Source organism: Cervus elaphus, chromosome 16 (genome assembly GCF_910594005.1).
Source record: "Cervus elaphus chromosome 16, mCerEla1.1, whole genome shotgun sequence".
In the NCBI taxonomy this organism is placed as follows: Eukaryota; Metazoa; Chordata; class Mammalia; order Artiodactyla; family Cervidae; genus Cervus; species Cervus elaphus.
Window position 1 is genome coordinate 45,711,046 of NC_057830.1, and position 16,159 is coordinate 45,727,204.

The 16,159-nt window shown below is 50.6% G+C and overlaps 1 protein-coding gene across 1 annotated transcript in view; it reads right to left on the reverse strand.

Annotated features, from left to right (window-relative positions):
• Nucleotides 1-2,192: 2,192 nt before the first annotated feature.
• The window catches only part of LOC122710060 (neurotrimin-like), a 47,745-nt gene continuing 33,778 nt past the window's right edge, over nt 2,193-16,159 (reverse strand). The window contains exons 5-7 of the mRNA XM_043927503.1: nt 14,462-14,497; nt 9,764-9,796; nt 2,193-2,446 (exon numbers count right to left, since the gene is read on the reverse strand). Coding sequence (XP_043783438.1) covers nt 2,343-2,446; nt 9,764-9,796; nt 14,462-14,497 — 173 coding nt within the window. The 3' untranslated portion in view covers nt 2,193-2,342. The remainder of the gene's footprint in view (nt 2,447-9,763; nt 9,797-14,461; nt 14,498-16,159) is intronic.

A 16,159-nucleotide genomic window follows, 5' to 3' on the forward strand; every position in this document is an offset into this window, starting at 1 on the left:
GGAGCTGCTGGAAACGAAACGACTGCTTTCCGACACTTCCTCCTTCTCTCGGGTGGGACTGGCCCCCAAGGACACCACAGCACAGTAATCCCTGCATGGTTCAGCTCTGACCTCATTTCTGCCTTTCAGCGACTCTTCAGCTGCTTATTGAAGTCTCAGAATCAGAACAGGTTAGACTTATTTGAAAACGATTCTGCATTAACACCTACCTTTTCTCTTAATTTGTCTCTAGAGGCAAGGTTTGGAAGGCAGGCTTGGGCGGAAAGTCCCCGACACGCTGGCCGATGGGGCTTAGGATGTGTCAGTACTCACGCACAATGTTTCAGGGGTTTGGGGGGCGATGGCTGCACTCTGCCCCCAGAAGCAATCATGTGTGAAAGCTGTCCCTGGACCTGCCATCTGGGTTACAGGGGAGCTGTGGACACAGCAGGTCCTCCTGAAGGCACTGGAGGTGCGGTCGCCAGAGCCTCACCTCCCCCACTTGTAATGGAGGAGTGTTTTCCTGAACCCCTGCCTGTGGTCAGAGCCCACGCCACGGGGAACCCCACTCCACCCCAGAGGGGGCCAGAGAGCCTGAGTCAGGAGGCCAACCCCACCTTCACGCCTGAGCCAGGCAGGCTCTACTCCCCCACACCCCCTGCTTGACAATGAGGTACCACACCAGGTGAAGAGGGACATGGAACACTTTTTAATGTCAAGTCAGAGACAACCCTTCCCTCCCAGCCCCCAATCCCACCTTTCCTCACCACATCAGGACCCCTCCCCGAGGCCCCTCCGGTTCCCAGACTTCGGGGGACGAAGAAAAGTTTGCCTAAAAACTGCCTTTTCTTCTCTTTCATACACACGCACACAAAGGTGGGAAATTAAATAAAATAAACCAAGAGGATTCGATTCTCCAGCGGTCACAAAGGCATCCTAGATTCCCAAGCGAGTGGTTACTGACTGTGGAGTTGGTTCGGCAGCTTGCTGTCTGTCCACACCCGGGGCTCTTGCTGGAGAAGCCGGGCCTCCTGCATGAGCCCTCACGTCCGAGAGCCGCCCCTGGAAAAGATGCTGCGTCTGGTGTTAGTGTTTTGTTTCTCTTGTCGCGTTTTAGAAATGTCTCTGACATGTGAATAACCCAAGAAAATAAAAAGGCAGGAGTTGATTACACAATTACCAGTAAACTCTATCATTTTTTAGAAGAGCAACACACAGCTAACGCCATATACAGCATGCAGTAATGTTTGAGAAAGGACCCTGCTGAGAAAGGAAATGGCTAGAACTCTAACAAAAAAAATATATGTATATACATATACTGTATAATATATGTCATCAAAAGAAGCATTGTCAGCAAACTCAAGATACAGTGCAGGTCACCCTTCCATTTCTAAACAGCATGTAGAAGCATAGTATTGTCTGCATTAAATGCACAGAATAAGAAATCTGTAGTGCTGGTGGAGATGTTGGTTAAATTGTATGTGGTTTTTCTTTCTTTTTTGGTGGATTTGCCAAATCCTCACCAGGTGATTAGCCTGGTGTGTGGTCCACCAGTTGTAAACCTAGGTAAGAAGTACACTATTCACGTCTAACCTTTAACAAACACACTTCCCTTCACCCCTTTCCTCTCTGTACTCTTTTTTTTTGTTTTGTTTTGTTTTGTCTTGTTTTTGCACTAAGTTTTAGACTCATATCAGAAAATATAATTAATAAAATTAATAATGAATCAGAATCCCTTATTATCCATGATGTCCTTGTAATACAATGAAAAACAAACAAACAAAAAGAACGTTTAAGAATATCTTTTGTGACTGTTGATTGTGGGATTGTTGTAGCTGTCAGGCTGTCTTGTTTTTTCCTTTTTATTTATCTTTTTGATGCTGCATTTCATCACATACACAAAATAGGGACACATTCCAGGAATGGGCCCGCTCGCCTCCCTCTGAGTTCTTCTCTATGGAATGATTGAATTTGGGGTGGCTGAACTCCAGAATTTTCCTTGGTGGGGGGCACTGTGGTGGGCAGAGCGGCTGAGCCCCTGCCTGCCTGGTAACAGAGGTCATGCCATGCAGTTTACGGGTGGGTCCAGAGCCACGGGTGTTCTTCCCACTTGGAAAAAGAAAGAAAACTCGGCTGTACCTAGGTATCTGCACGGTGATTTCCAGCGTCCTCATTCAATTCGTTTTCCCAGAGCATTCTTGGTTCCCCTCCCTCAAATCTGTGTCCCCTTCGGCTCTGTTGTCTGAATTTGGTGGGATCGTATCTGCTTTAGAACAGGGGTGCTCGCCTTGATGCTGTCGGTCGCCATCGCTGACGTGCTGACGGTGCGGCGGCTCCTCCCCGTCGGGGATGCGGCTCTCACATCAAAATTTGAGGAGCAGGTGCAAGACCAGGAGAGGTAGCAGCCAGAGGCAGCCCGCCCTCCTCGACGACGTCCCGTTGCTCACTTCGCTGACGGCGCCCGGGCCTGCGGAGAGAACACACCTGCCATGAGCCTGGCCCCCTGCTTCGCAGAGGTGCCTCTCTGGCTGGGAGCCTCCAGCGCCCCTGGTCCACACACTGGGACTGCGTGGGGAATGAACCTTCCGCAGCCTGATCCCGAGGACACGGTTAAGTGGCGGGGAGTCCACCCGCGCAGAGAGGGGCTGAGAGGTGTGGGTTTTGGTGTGCAGGTGGCTGCTACTCCCCTGCCATCAGAACACGTGGAGGCCCTGACACAGGGGGCAGGCTCAAGAAGAAGGTGGTGGATTAATGAACACCCTACCCAGAGCATTGGTAAAGTGAGATCCCTCTATCGCCTGCATCATCGTCCAACCCCTCTGAGCACTGCCCGCCTCAAACATCCACGTGGCCCTTCAGCCGCTCCAACTGTCCTACAGGAAAGGACTTGGTGGACACATTGACCATCCCCCTGTAGATGCTTCAGCAGCCTTGGCGTTCCTTCTGTCAGTCACTCTATTTCAGGGCAGTGCTCTTGGCCTCTCCCCAATCTGGACCAGCTAAGAGCAGACCTCCTTCAAGTTCCACAGGCTCAGAAGGTCAAACCCAACTGCCATGAGGTGGGATCAAGTCAAGAGACAGATGGCTTCTGGCCGCACACATGTGAGGATTTACAGGGACAGTGGGATGCAGAGCGTGCCATGGCATGTGTCTGTCGAGGGGAGATGGATGGCGCCTTTCTCTAAGAGCCACACAGAGGCCTGGCCTGCACACAGATACTCTTGGAGATGGAGCCAAATTCGGGAGGCAAGGTAACTATGAGGTCATAACATTCCCCAGCAGCTTCCCTATCATTTAAGCTTTCCGGCTCCCTGAGACCCATGGCCATGAACTCCGATGACAAATGCAGTTAAGATTCATGAACAGTATACACGTTTGGATGCCTGGATGAATTAGGCGCCTAATGAAGCAAGGCATCTTCTCAGACCGCACTTGCTCCGGCAGCCTCTGTCGCACAGGACTGTGTTGTTGCTGTTCAGTTGCTCAGTGGTGTCCAACTCTTGGCCACCCCATGGGCTGCAGCACATCAGTGTCCTCTGTCCTTCACTGTCTCCCTGGAGTTTGCTCAAATTCGTGTCCATTGAGTCGGTGATGCTATCACTGGACTTAGCAGAGGCACTTGAAGCTGGTGCCCTCGCTAAGTCCACATCCTCACCAGGTTGAAGGGACAAAGCCAGACCTGCTTGCCTAACTCGGACACTGGACACAGAGACAATTCTGGCTACTACAGTTTACCATCAAGCCAGGCTCCCTAATGCCATATGGAATTATGTTCTCAAGTCTTAGAACTCCTAGCCTGGAAGCAATGCCCATGTGATTTCTTTCTTAGACCTTTGGAACAAAGCTCTTGTTCTAATCTAAGCCTACCCCTGAACAGTTATGAGTCTGAAATGCACCAGGTCATCCAGCCTCCGGGTCTCTGGTGCTGCTTCTCAATGAAGGGTGGTGAGTCGCCACCCTAAAGTGTCTCTTTGGCACACAGATTATTTTGAGTTGAGAATGGTCAAAGCTCAAGACTGAGGAAGAAGCTTTGATCTTCCTTGGAAGAAAAGCTATGACAAACCTAGACAGCATATTAGAAAGCAGAGACATTATTTTGCCAACAAAGGTCTGCATGGTGTAAGCTATGGTTTTTCTATTAGTCATATACGGATGTGGAACACAGACTGGTTCCAAATAGGAAAAGGAGTACGTCAAGGCTGTATAATGTCACCCTGCTTATTTAACTTAAACGCAGAGTACATCATGAGAAATGCTGGGCTGGAAGAAGCACAAGCTGGAATCAAGATTGCCAGGAGAAATATGAATAACCTCAGATATGCAGATAACACCACCCTTAGGGCAGAAAGTGAAGAAGAACTAAAGAGCCTCTTGATGAAAGTGAAAGAGGAGAGTGAAAAAGTTGGCTTAAAGCTCAACATTCAGAAAATTAAGATCATGGCATCTGGTCCCATCACTTCATGGAAGATAGATGGGGAAACAGTGGAAACAGTGGCTGACTTTATTTTTCTGGGCTCCAAAATCACTGCAGATGGTGACTGTAGCCATGAAATTAAAAGATGCTTACTCCTTGGAAGGAAAGTTATGACCAACCTAGACAGCATATTAAAAAGCAGAGACATTACTTTGCCAACAAAGATCCATCTAGTCAAGCTATGGTTTTTCCAGTGGCCATGTATGGATGTGAGAGTTGGACTATAAAGAAAGCTGAGCACCAGAGAATTGATGGCTTTTGAACTGAACTGTGGTGTTGGAGAAGACTCTTGAGAGTCCATTGGACTGCAAGGAGATCCAACCAGTCCATCCTAAAGGAGATCAGTCCTGGGTGTTCACTGGAAGGACTGATGTTGAAGCTTAAACTCCAATACTTTGGCCACCTGATGTGGAGAGCTGACTCATTGGAAAAGACCCTGATGCTGGGAAAGACTGAGGGCAGGAGGAGAAGGGGACGACAGAGGATGAGATGGTTGGATGGAATCACCGACTCGATAGACATGGGTTTGGGTGGACTCCGGGAGTTGGTAATGGACAGGGAGGCCTGGTGTGCTGCAGTTCACGAGGTCACAAACAGTCAGACATGGCTGAGCAACTGAACTGATCTGAACTGATACAGATGAGAGAGTTAGACCATAAAGAAGACTGAGCGTCAAAGAATTGATGCTTTTGAACTGTGGTATTGGAGAAGACTCTTGAGAGTCCCTTGGACTGCAAGGAGATGAAACCAGTCTATCCTAAATGAAATCAACCCTGAATATTCATTGGAAAGACTGAGGCTAAAGCTGAAGCTCCAATACTTTGGCCACCTCATGTGAAGAGCCGACTCATTGGAAAAGACCCTGATGGTAGGAAAGACTGAAGGCAGGAGGAGAAGGGGACGACAGAGGATGACATGGTCGGATGGCATCATTGACTCAACGGACATGAGTTTGAGCAAACTCTGGGAGGTGGTGAAGGACAGAGAAGCCTGGTGTGCTGCAGTCCATGGCGTCACAAAAAGTCAGACAAGACTGAGCGACTGAACAAAAACAACATCTGACTGGGTAAAGAATGTAGAAGGAGGACCTGTCCCAGGACGGGAGCTGTCACCACAGGTGACACGGTGTGAACTGGCTGTGGCGACAGGAAGTAGCCTGCAGAATCTGTCTGTTATACTTCCCTCTGTGTCCATCTCTGCCTGCCCACCAATAACTGCCACCACACAGCAACATTTCCATCTCCATGTGAAATGCCTCCTCTCTGTTTGAAGTCCTAACCCCCTCTCCCCAGCATCCTCTTCTGTCTCTAGCTGAAGACGGCATTTAAGATGAAGGTTTGGGACATTTTGGTGAGTGCATCAGTTTTCCTTGTCTCTTCCATGTACGTGTGAGCTCAGTCCCTCAGTCGTGTCTGCCTCTTTGCAACCCCATAGACAGTAGCCCACCAGGCTCCTTGGTCCACAGGGATTCTCCAGGCATGAATACTGGAGTGTGTTTCCATGTCCTCCTCCAGGGGATCTTCTTGATCCAGGGATCACACCTGAATCTCCTGTGTCTCCTGCATTGCAGGCAGATTCTTTACAACTGAGCCACCAGGGAAACCCCTTTCATGTATATGCTGCTGCTGCTGTTGCTAAGTCGCTTCAGTCGTGTCCGACTCTCTGCAACCTCATAGATGGCAGCCCACCAGGCTCCGCCATCCCTGGGATTCTCCAGGCAAGAACACTGGAGTGGGTTGCCATTTCCTTCTCCAATGCGTGAAAGTGAAAAGTGAAAGTGAAGTCGCTCAGTTGTGTCCAACTCTTCATGACCCCATGGACTGCAGCCTAACAGGCTCCTCTGTCCTTGGGACTCTCCAGGCAAGAAAACTGGAGTGGGTTGCCATTTCCTTCTCCGTTCACGTATATATATATAATTATTAAATTTGTATTTTATTGTCCCCTGTTACTCTATTCCATGTCAATTTAATTCCTAAGCCATCCAGAAGTACCCAGAAGGATATAGGAAATTTTCTTCCTCCCCAACCGCAGTGCTCTTGAGGCCAGAACTTCTTGGCAGTGCAAGTTCTCCTGAGGAGAAGGACAAGAGATGACATTCACAGGGAGGTGAATGTCTGGTGACACAAAGCTTATCATCCTCCCTCTCCCAGTCCACAGCATACCCATGACAAAGGGGCACCCCTGTGAACCTCCAAAGCTCTGGATGACTTGTAATTCAATTTCAGATTTGCTTTTCCTTGACCATTGATCACAAGTTGGTTGCATCTTCTAAAATCTAACTCCTGTTTCTATGCAAATCATCACCAGAAACCCCAGCTCTTATGTTCAATCACTGCTGACTCTATACAGCAGTCCTTTGAATCTCAGGAGAGAAGCCACTTCCAGAGGGGATGCTCTTCCACTCTGGGACACCCCAAGATTCTTGGCAGGGGAGACCTATCTTTGCCCGAGGCCAGCTCTGAGATGGGGAGTTTGTTCTGGGTCCCTGGGAGCCAGGTTCCAGGTGTGATGGGAGGGTTGGTGGCTGCACGCCCCTCCCCCTGGCATGCTGCCTGTGATTCCAAGTGTGCTCTGCTCACTTTGCTCACGCATCCGGACACACAGGTATCTATTCACACAGGGCTCCCTTCCTCTCTCACCTCCTTTCTCTCCTGAACACTGGCTCACATAGCTTTGAAACTCACTTCCCACTCACCCCAGCGTGGCCCTCCTGTTCCAGTGCCTGGTAGGAGAAAGGGGATGATGCCCCTTCCTGCATGGAGATGCTCTCTGTCCCTGCCGCCCTCCACTCCTCTGGGCTACAGGGACCACACATCTCCAGGGAGGTGGATGGAGGATGCGCACGCCAGGCAGACAGCTCAGCAGGGACCTGGCCAGGCAAGAAAAGTCAGAAGCCTTTGCTGGCCAGGGAGTCTGCAGCTCCCCGCGGGAGGCAGCTGGGAGCTGGCAAACATGCCGGGCACCTGGCAACGGCCGCGGTGTGGCAGGTATCTGGGGTGCGTGTTGTGTTCTGACTCTTCCTGCCCCCCTGGGGCTCCTGGGTGCTCTGCTGCCTCGGGGATGCACTCAGGAAGCCTGTGGGGAGGGCCCTGATCCCCCGAATCAGAGAACGCCTTCCAGAGAGGAGAGGAAATGCCAGCTGGGTGTGAGGCGGCGGGGAGGGCACTCGGAGTATGAAGTTCCGTAGCTGCCCTCCTCTCCCAGGCGTGTCCATGGGGCTGGCGCTCCCCTGGACACCACCACGTCCAGCAGGACCTCGCCTCCCTACCCCTTCCTGCTCCCCACCCAGCATCTCTCTGGACACAGCTGCCCTGGAGAAGGAAACAGCGGCGGTTCCTGCAGAAACCTGAGGCGGGGGTCTCCTCACATCCTCCCAGAGTCCAAGCACCAGCTGTCCACTACCCACCCTGGACTTTCTGGGTTGACTCCTTATGCCAACCCCAGGCCGATGTTTCTGTGACTCTAAGCTGACCAGACCACTAGTGGATTAGATACCTTTGGCCTTTGGGAAACCTCTCAGCTGCTCTGTAGGACACTCAGAGGCTTGCCCTCTGAATCCTTAGCCTCACTCTTGGAACACGTGTGCCTCGGGCCCTCCCTGCTCCTACTCCACACAATACCAGCAACACACATACGTGTGCACCTTCCAGCCTGTTCTCTTTTCTTCCCAATATCACATCTTCTGCCTGAAATGCTCTTCACTAGACTCACTCCTACTTCTTGTTCCAGGTTCTGTTCTGGCCTCAGCCACCTCTTCCAGGCAGCCTTCTTTGACTTGCTTTGTTTCCTTCTACCACACCATACACATCCCACTATTAAAATACACACCCATTCTACAGTTCCCTTCATGTGTCTCACATGTCTCCTCCTCCATGCTCTGAGTTCCATAAAGGCAGGATCTGTGCCCAGCTGGGCCCTTGGCAGGTACTTAACAAACATTAGTTGAAGGAAGGAAGGGGCCAGAACAGTGATCCATGCTGACGTGTCTATACCTACTTTGTGTCTGTATTTTTCTTTTTCTTAAGGTTCTACTTGAAAAAGAAAAGTACAAACCAAACTGAAAACAAAGCAAAACATTCTTCTCCTACTTTGCCGTCTTTCAAACACCTTTCCCCCACTTTTCTAACAACTCCCAATACAAGTCACTGAAAATTCACGCGGTTGAGGGAAGATATACCCAGAGGTAAGGCCATATTGGTTAGGATTCCAGGTGGAGTGTTTGCACCTGGAAATGGGTTCTGGCCCCTTGAAGTCCCTCATGTAGGAGATGAAGGCTGTTATCTCCTGCTCTAATGTGTGGAAACTCACTCTTGGAGACCTTAAGTGATGTCCCCAGGGTCCCTTGCTTTCTGTCTCCAAATACAGTTTTCTTTTCATGGACTCAGAGCTGTGGCTTTGCGGGCCGCTCACATCTCCAGAGAGGAAGAGAGCAGAGAGTGGGGCTGCAGGGCCTGCCCGGCCCGGGTACCAGTCAAGCTGGGGACCCCAGGCCTGCCCACACTGATCGGCACAGGAGGATGCCCACGAGAGGAGGACCTGCTGTCCAGGCAGGTGTGGATCTCAGGCTCCGGCCGCGAGGCCCTCTCAGAACCCAAGCTGGCCAGAGTAACAGCTCAGCCCATCTGCTCGGCGATGCGGCCACACAGGAGGTCTGTGTGCTCCATCCAGCAGCACCTCCACTCAGCCTGGAAGGCCTTATTGCCTCAGTCTCATTAGTGAGCTCTGGAGGCCTGAAGAGACTAATTACCAGGACCGTCAGGGTCCCGGAGAGCTGTGACGAGTGTCAATTATCCATCGGAAACATCTGGACAGAATGAAAGCCCCCGAATAGGATGAATTTTTATTCATAGCCAAGTGACTCACCCAAGAACCGCCCCCTTCCTTCCCCTGACCCCTTCCTCCTGCCACTTCCCTTCCAGCTCCAAGTTAGAAAAAGAGAGAATGAGGTAAGCAGAGGTCAGCATGCAAGGCCAAGGTCCAAGAAGATCATCGCATTAGAGCATCGTGTGCAAAGAAAGAGGCGGGCCTGCTACAGAAGGGCCCAGACGTGGAGCTATTCTGGGCACTGACAGGTCCCCATTAGTGCTGCCAGCAAAGACAAGTTAGACTTTGCAGGGGAGGCACCCGGGGAGAATCGATGTCCTTGGGGATAGTTAATCTGAATTGACACAGGGCCGGCCTGAGGTCAGGCGGTCCCCACCGGGCTGCCTCCTGGGGTTAGCGCAGAAGAGAATGCATCTTGCAAGAAGGCGATAAGTCTTGCGCCCCCCAGCCCAAGGCAGCAGCTGCCTGGAAAGTAAACATACCAACCTTTCCCAGGGGGCAGAGTTGTGGTTTTCAGTTCTAAAAGAAATGAAAAACAAGCCACTGTTAAGGCAGAAAGCAGCCAGAGACATTTAATTTACCCTCCGATGGTTTGGGGGAAGGAGGCTGAACCAGCCCAGACCCCATACTGTCCTGGCCACAGCCCAGCCCTTGGACACGTGCCCCTCCTCTATGCTGGGAAGTCAGTTGGCATAGGTTGCATGGGGCTTGGGGCAGGATGTTCACATTGGATCTCTGACTCAGAGATCAAACATCCCCGCCATGTCTTGGCTGGGGAAGCTGGTACCCTGGAGCCTGAGCCCCCAAGCCAATAAACATTTCTCCGTAGAACAACCTTTTTTCTTTAGCCACCAGACTATCCTCTAATTAGTTGAAGTCCGCAGAAGTAGAGGTGGAAGTGTTAATCACTCTGCTGTGTTTGACTCTCTGCGATCCCATGGACTACAGCCTGCCAGGCTCCTCTGTCCATGGGATTTTCCAAGCAAGAATACTGGAGTGGGTTGCTGTGCCCTCCTCCAGGATCTTCCCAACCCAGGGGTTGAACCTGGGTCTCCTGCATTGCAGATGGATTCTTTATCCTCTGAGTCACCAGGGAAGCCCTGAAGTCTGCAGGCTTTATTATAAAACTAAAGCCTAGGCCCTCCTGCAGTAATATGAATGCAGGTGCCCATGTTCTGTTTGATCTGTAAAGTTAACTGGCATTCATCTATGCATCTTTGAGATATTAGTGAGCGAGGTTCTGTGTACTGGAGGAGGGCAGACCTTTGATATCTGACCTCTCTTGATGAGTCAGACTGTAACCAGCTGGCCCCGAGGGCTTCCTCTCTCTGGGGTGATCTAAGGCAGTAAGACCTGCATCCCTGCTGCTGGGGCCTGCCTGGGGAAATGCTGGGCATCAGCTCCCCTCTGCTGGCTGGACCAGGAAAGACCTCCATTCACCAGTCCAGGTTCTTGGGACAATGCATAGAGCCTATCCTGCTGACTGGCCAGAAGCAGGCTGATCTCTCATCTTTCCTCGTTAGCTGGGGGCCTCTGCATGTGTTCACCTTGGATACAGAGGATGGGAAATCCTTCCACAGGGTACGTGTATGTGTGCGTGCTAAGTCACTCCAGTCGTGTCCGACTCTTTGTGACACCATAGACTGTATCCCACCAGGCTCCTCGGTCCGTGGGATTTCCCAGGCAAGAATACTGGAGTGGGGTGCCATTTTCTTCTCTAGGGGATCTTCCCAACCCAGGGGTTGAACCTTCATCTCTTATGTCTCTTGTATTGGCAGGCGGGTTCTTTACTGCTAGCATCGCCTGGGAAGGCCTCCACAGTGTGTATAGGTATCTAATCACCATGATGCACAGAAACCAGTACAATATTGTAAAGTAATTAGCCTCCAACTAATAAAAATAAATGAAAAATAAATAAATAAATATCTTACAATTTTTCTCATCCATCATACTTGAAATAAGGGAAAATAAAACTGAGAAAAAGAAAATGACATTAAAGCCGTCTGCATCAAAGTGATAGGATTCTCCGTGCAAAGATCCTTGCATATAGAAGGAAGAATAACCTAGAGATGACTCCATCTAGACTCAACCAGAACATTTGACCAAGATCACCTGAGTGCGTCCCCATGTATTCAAACTCTCAGTCTGCTCTTTAAAGGCACCTGAGACATGATACAACTCTTGATCCAACTGGACATTAGCTGCCCCAAGAATCTACTCCAGAAAAGGCTGTGGGCAGATCAATAATCAAAGATCAAAGTGGTGACTCAGAGAAGTCAAGGGTCAATCCATAACACTATCTTTCTGCCACCAAACCCAGCTGAATCCAAGTTCTTAGGTGACCACAGGGCTGTTGTCTTTACTAGTGAGCAGAAGAGGGCTGGATTCATGCCAGAATGGATACACAGGATACACAAACACTCCAGAAATAGGGCGAGGGGATTTTAGTTTGGTACCTTCTGCATTTACACACATGTGCCATAGAAATGCTAACTGCTGGGAGACTGGGTTTAACGAGCTCTCTCTCATCCTCAGCAGGGAAGAATAGATCCTCTCTCCCACTGCAACTGTTTCTCCTGAAGCACAGAGTTGACTTGCTCCCCCATTCTCTATTAAGATGATTTGAGGGTCACTGCGAGGTTCGGCCGGCATGAATCAGCCGACCTTCCCCAGACCACTGATACCATCAAATCTGACTCCTCGCCCAGGAGATAAAAGACAACGGACCAGGGATGGGAAATGAACAGCCACCGAGCCGCTGAGTGCATCCCTGGCACACTTGCCTCATGAGGGAGGGCATGAGGGACGGTGGTGGATCCACCAGTCTAAGGACTGGTGGGAGTCCTGCGGGAGTCCTGCAGCACTACATATTAATACAAGAGGGGGACATGCAGGCCATTGTGTTTGCGAGAGGGGGAGCAGAGAAATACGTCATGGTGGCAGAAAATGCTGAGAAGGAACAAAATTCTCTTTTCTGGATCCTTCTGCACCATTTGGAAACTGAGTAACAAAATAGCTTGGAATGTCTTTTAAAGCTAAGTGTTCCTCATGGGTGGAAATCCTTCTAAATGAGAGGAGCATAACCTGGGTGTATTCCAGAGGAATGAGGTAGCGCTCTGTTCTTGGGTAGGCTAGCCATGGAGGAGGAAAAAGCAACACATACACACACAGAGAGCAGTGCATAAGATAAAGGCCCCAAGAGCATGGTCTGTTTTCTCTAATACAGCCCTTAGTGTACAAGAGTCTGACAGCCACCCTGAAGACCACACTAATCCAAGTCTTGGAATGTTCCAGGATTCTACCATCTACAACACTGGCCTTGACCCATTGCCCTGCACCCAACGAGAAGGGTGATGGGGTGGGAGCAACGTAGAGAAGAGAGCTGGCATGGAGACCCTGCCCCACATTCACAGCGGATCACAGAGCACAGAGCGGGGGTGAGGATACTCAGCTCTGAGTCAGCAGGTGGAGCCTCTGCTCCTAGACCCCTGCTCAGAACTAGGCAGGGATTTGTTTGCTTCTGGTCAGTTTTCTTACTGTTGGCTTCAGTGTGGGACATGCTCCCTCCATCCCTGGGATGCACCTGTAGTGGAGTTCTAACTCCTTGGCAACCAATCCCTGTTTTAAAAGCTCCCTTTCCAGCTGAGAATACAGATATCAGTGATCACAATGAGCTGAGTCACTCTAAGTCACTCAAAGTCCCTTGCAAGTTGTCCTCTGCCCTACCTCCAGCCTCTCACACGTCCTTTTCACCATATGTCCTTTGCTACTTTTCCAATATTCTTCGAGATCTGTGCATATGCCTTGGCCAGGGGTTCAATAAGCATACGTTGAATTACTAATTGAACCTGGAGCCTTCCATTGACTTCCCTTTCTTTCTATTTCTGTTTCATTTTCCTGTTTGTGGTTCATCACCATGGCACTCTATATCACTAAGGTGAATACTGCATCCCTGAATCTTCTCACCATAAAAGCTTTCTCCTCTCCTGTCAAATAATTTCCCATATAATTCATTTCTTCCATCTCCCCCTCCCCAAGTCTAACGCCATCCTCTGATGATTGCTTGCATGGCCAGATGTGAATGGATGAACAAGATGAGGGGGGTGCTAGGTGGGATGAGAAGGATGGCGGGAAGTAGGGAAAGACACTCTCTTGACTGTGGTCACAGCTGCTTTCCTGCGGGGCTCTCTGAGGGTCGGCACTGTCCTCCGCAGGAAAAGTTAGCACACATGGAATTCGTCCAATTCCACCACTCAGCCTGGGCCCACTTCTGAGCATTTAGTCATGGCCTAAATGAATCACTTTAACTAGGCTAGGGACCTTGAGACAATTTGAGGGGCTGAGTAAAAAGAGGCGAGAGATGCAGGTATCACAGGCTGAGGAGGGCTGGCATGGAAGAGGTGGGAAGAAGTTAGGGAGAGGGCTTGAGAAATGAGTTCATGAACCCCTGGATCGTCATATGGGGAGAGGGGGTCCCTGTAACCAGAGACTGGGCTCCAATGGTTCAAGACGCACCTGGTGGTTTTCAAATTCTTTTTACTATGTGTTCTCAGGTGAAGGCTAGAACAACTCTCAGATTGTAAGGTGGGTGGTCAATTCTATGGTCCAGAAGAGGAAGTTGAGTCTGAATGATACTTCCTGACCTGCCCAAGAGCACAGCACCCGTGGAAGTCGGGTTCTGGACAGGAGCTCAGCGGCGTCCACTCCAAGGACCTTGCAGGGGCACCTGCCCACCTTCCTCCCGGAAGACACTCCCCATGAATGCTCTGTGACAGCTTAGGGACCCTCCGAAACTCCGTGCCCTGGGGGTTTGCTTCTGTGGCTGGTGGGGGGGGGGCTGTCACTGAGGCTTCTATGAGAAGAATTCAGTGGGTGGGCTTCTCTGCCTGTTGCTCGCTCTCTGAGCCTTTTGTCTCCATGCAGACCCCCAGGCTTTGAGAGGATAGGGTTATTTCTTTTCCTCTCCCTTCCCAGCCCTTCAGGGGAGGTGGGCAATGTGAGCAGAGAGTAAGGGGGTCCTTGGAGTTTCATCGGCTCCCAGTAACCCACTTCGCGCCTGCCACCATCCACTAGCTGCTGGACAGACAGGAGCCTCGGGGAACACACAGGAGGGCAGGGGGAGGGGCTCTGGGAGAAAGCGGTGAGGGGGGAACCCATAAAGCAGGGGGACGGGGGGATACTGACCTTGCAACAAAGATGAGCTTGTAGGTTCACTTAGCTCTATATCAGGTGAGGGACACACAGGAGAGAAAAATGAAAACAAACACACATATTATATATACAGTAGCTATATATCCATCATATATAGTTTGTATACCGCTTTTCACAAACATTTCTGGAGGGATGGAGAAATAAAGGAACACACAAAAACCAGAGGTGGTGGGGCAAGATGCAGATGAGGAATGGTGAAGGGCTGGGTGCGTGCACACAGGATGCTGAGGTTGGAAGGCGAGGGGCTGGCCATGCGTTCTCAGCCCCCGCAGGAGCACGGACTCTGGGCGTGTGCTGAGCTGGGGTGCTGACTTAGTAGCAGAGGACCAAAGCCTCTTTCCAGATGAGATCTCTGTCTCATCCACAGCTCCACTGGTTCACTTGGGGAGACCAAGTGCAGAGATTTCTGGCCTCCCAGCACCACGGCAGGAGCTAGGCCCCCCCGCCCCCCCAGGAATCTCTGTGATTCAGGATCCCAGGGGCTGAATTCTCCTGGTCCCCTGACACCTCTGGAGCCTCAGGGACCAGGTTCTCAGAATCCTACTGGTAGGGTTCCTGCTAGGAAGGACCACCCCTACCCCATTTGGCTGTAGTACCTCAAAGGTATTGACCCTGAAGGAATCTAACCAGCACCAGCATCCCTCACTTTTCAACGTCAGGTCATGCGTGCAGCTTCCGAGCAGGTTGGTGGCAAAATGATGCTAATTTAGCTAGCTCTCGCATGCTACAGGAGAAGGAGTTTCATCACAAAGGTTGTGTATTTGCATAAAGCAAAGGCTGCTTTCTAACTTGCGCAAGTCGGCTTGATTGGTCTGATCACGGGAAAGGGCATAGAAAACTCGCTAACATGTTTATATTTGTCAAGAGGCCTTATTGATAGTGGGTGTTGATAAAAAGTTGAGGGGCTGGGCTGTGTGGACCAGCTGCAGTGTGAGCCAAGGGGGTGGAAATGCAGGCGTGGCACGTTAATGGGATTCCGTAGCCCCATGGATCTAGGCATCACCCAGGTGGTGATGCTGTGGCGGGCTCCTCAGAAACGCTCTCTTAAATGAGGCTAAAAACCTGGTTGCTCATTGATTAAATTTGGAAATGTTCCAAACTGTTTCTCCCTCTTAGAGATTTAGCATGCAAGGGCTCTGAGCCCTCCTGTGTTAAAGAACATCCCCACATGGACCCAGTTCATCTTTGTTTGATCTGAGTCTTTCTAAACTTACTTGAGTCCATACTATCACTTTTCCATACATGCTTTTAGAGAGTCCCCTGGACTCCAGAAAGCTGGCAACTGTAGGGCCGTCCCACATGACACAAGGGGTGCAGGGGATGTTGACAGACTGCCGGGGATGCAGGCAGAGGTCTTAATTGCCAAACACGGGTCTGTGGGAAGGAGCAGATTTATGGCGCATGCTTCACTGCATTGCTTGTCACAAATGCCGGTATTTCACTCTTAAAGTTTGCTTTTTCTCTCTCTTCTCATCTTAGATGGCTTCAGGGGACGAGGCCAGGGAATTAGACAGCAGTGATAAAGTCAGTTGCAAAACCATTTCATGCATCTGATTTGGAGGAGCAAAGGGGTCAAAGGAGGAGGGAGACTGTTTACAGGGAAGAGGAAGGCTGTGGGAGGAGGGCGGGGAGAGCCTTGGATCTGGGAGGCAAGGGGAGGTGGGGCTGCCC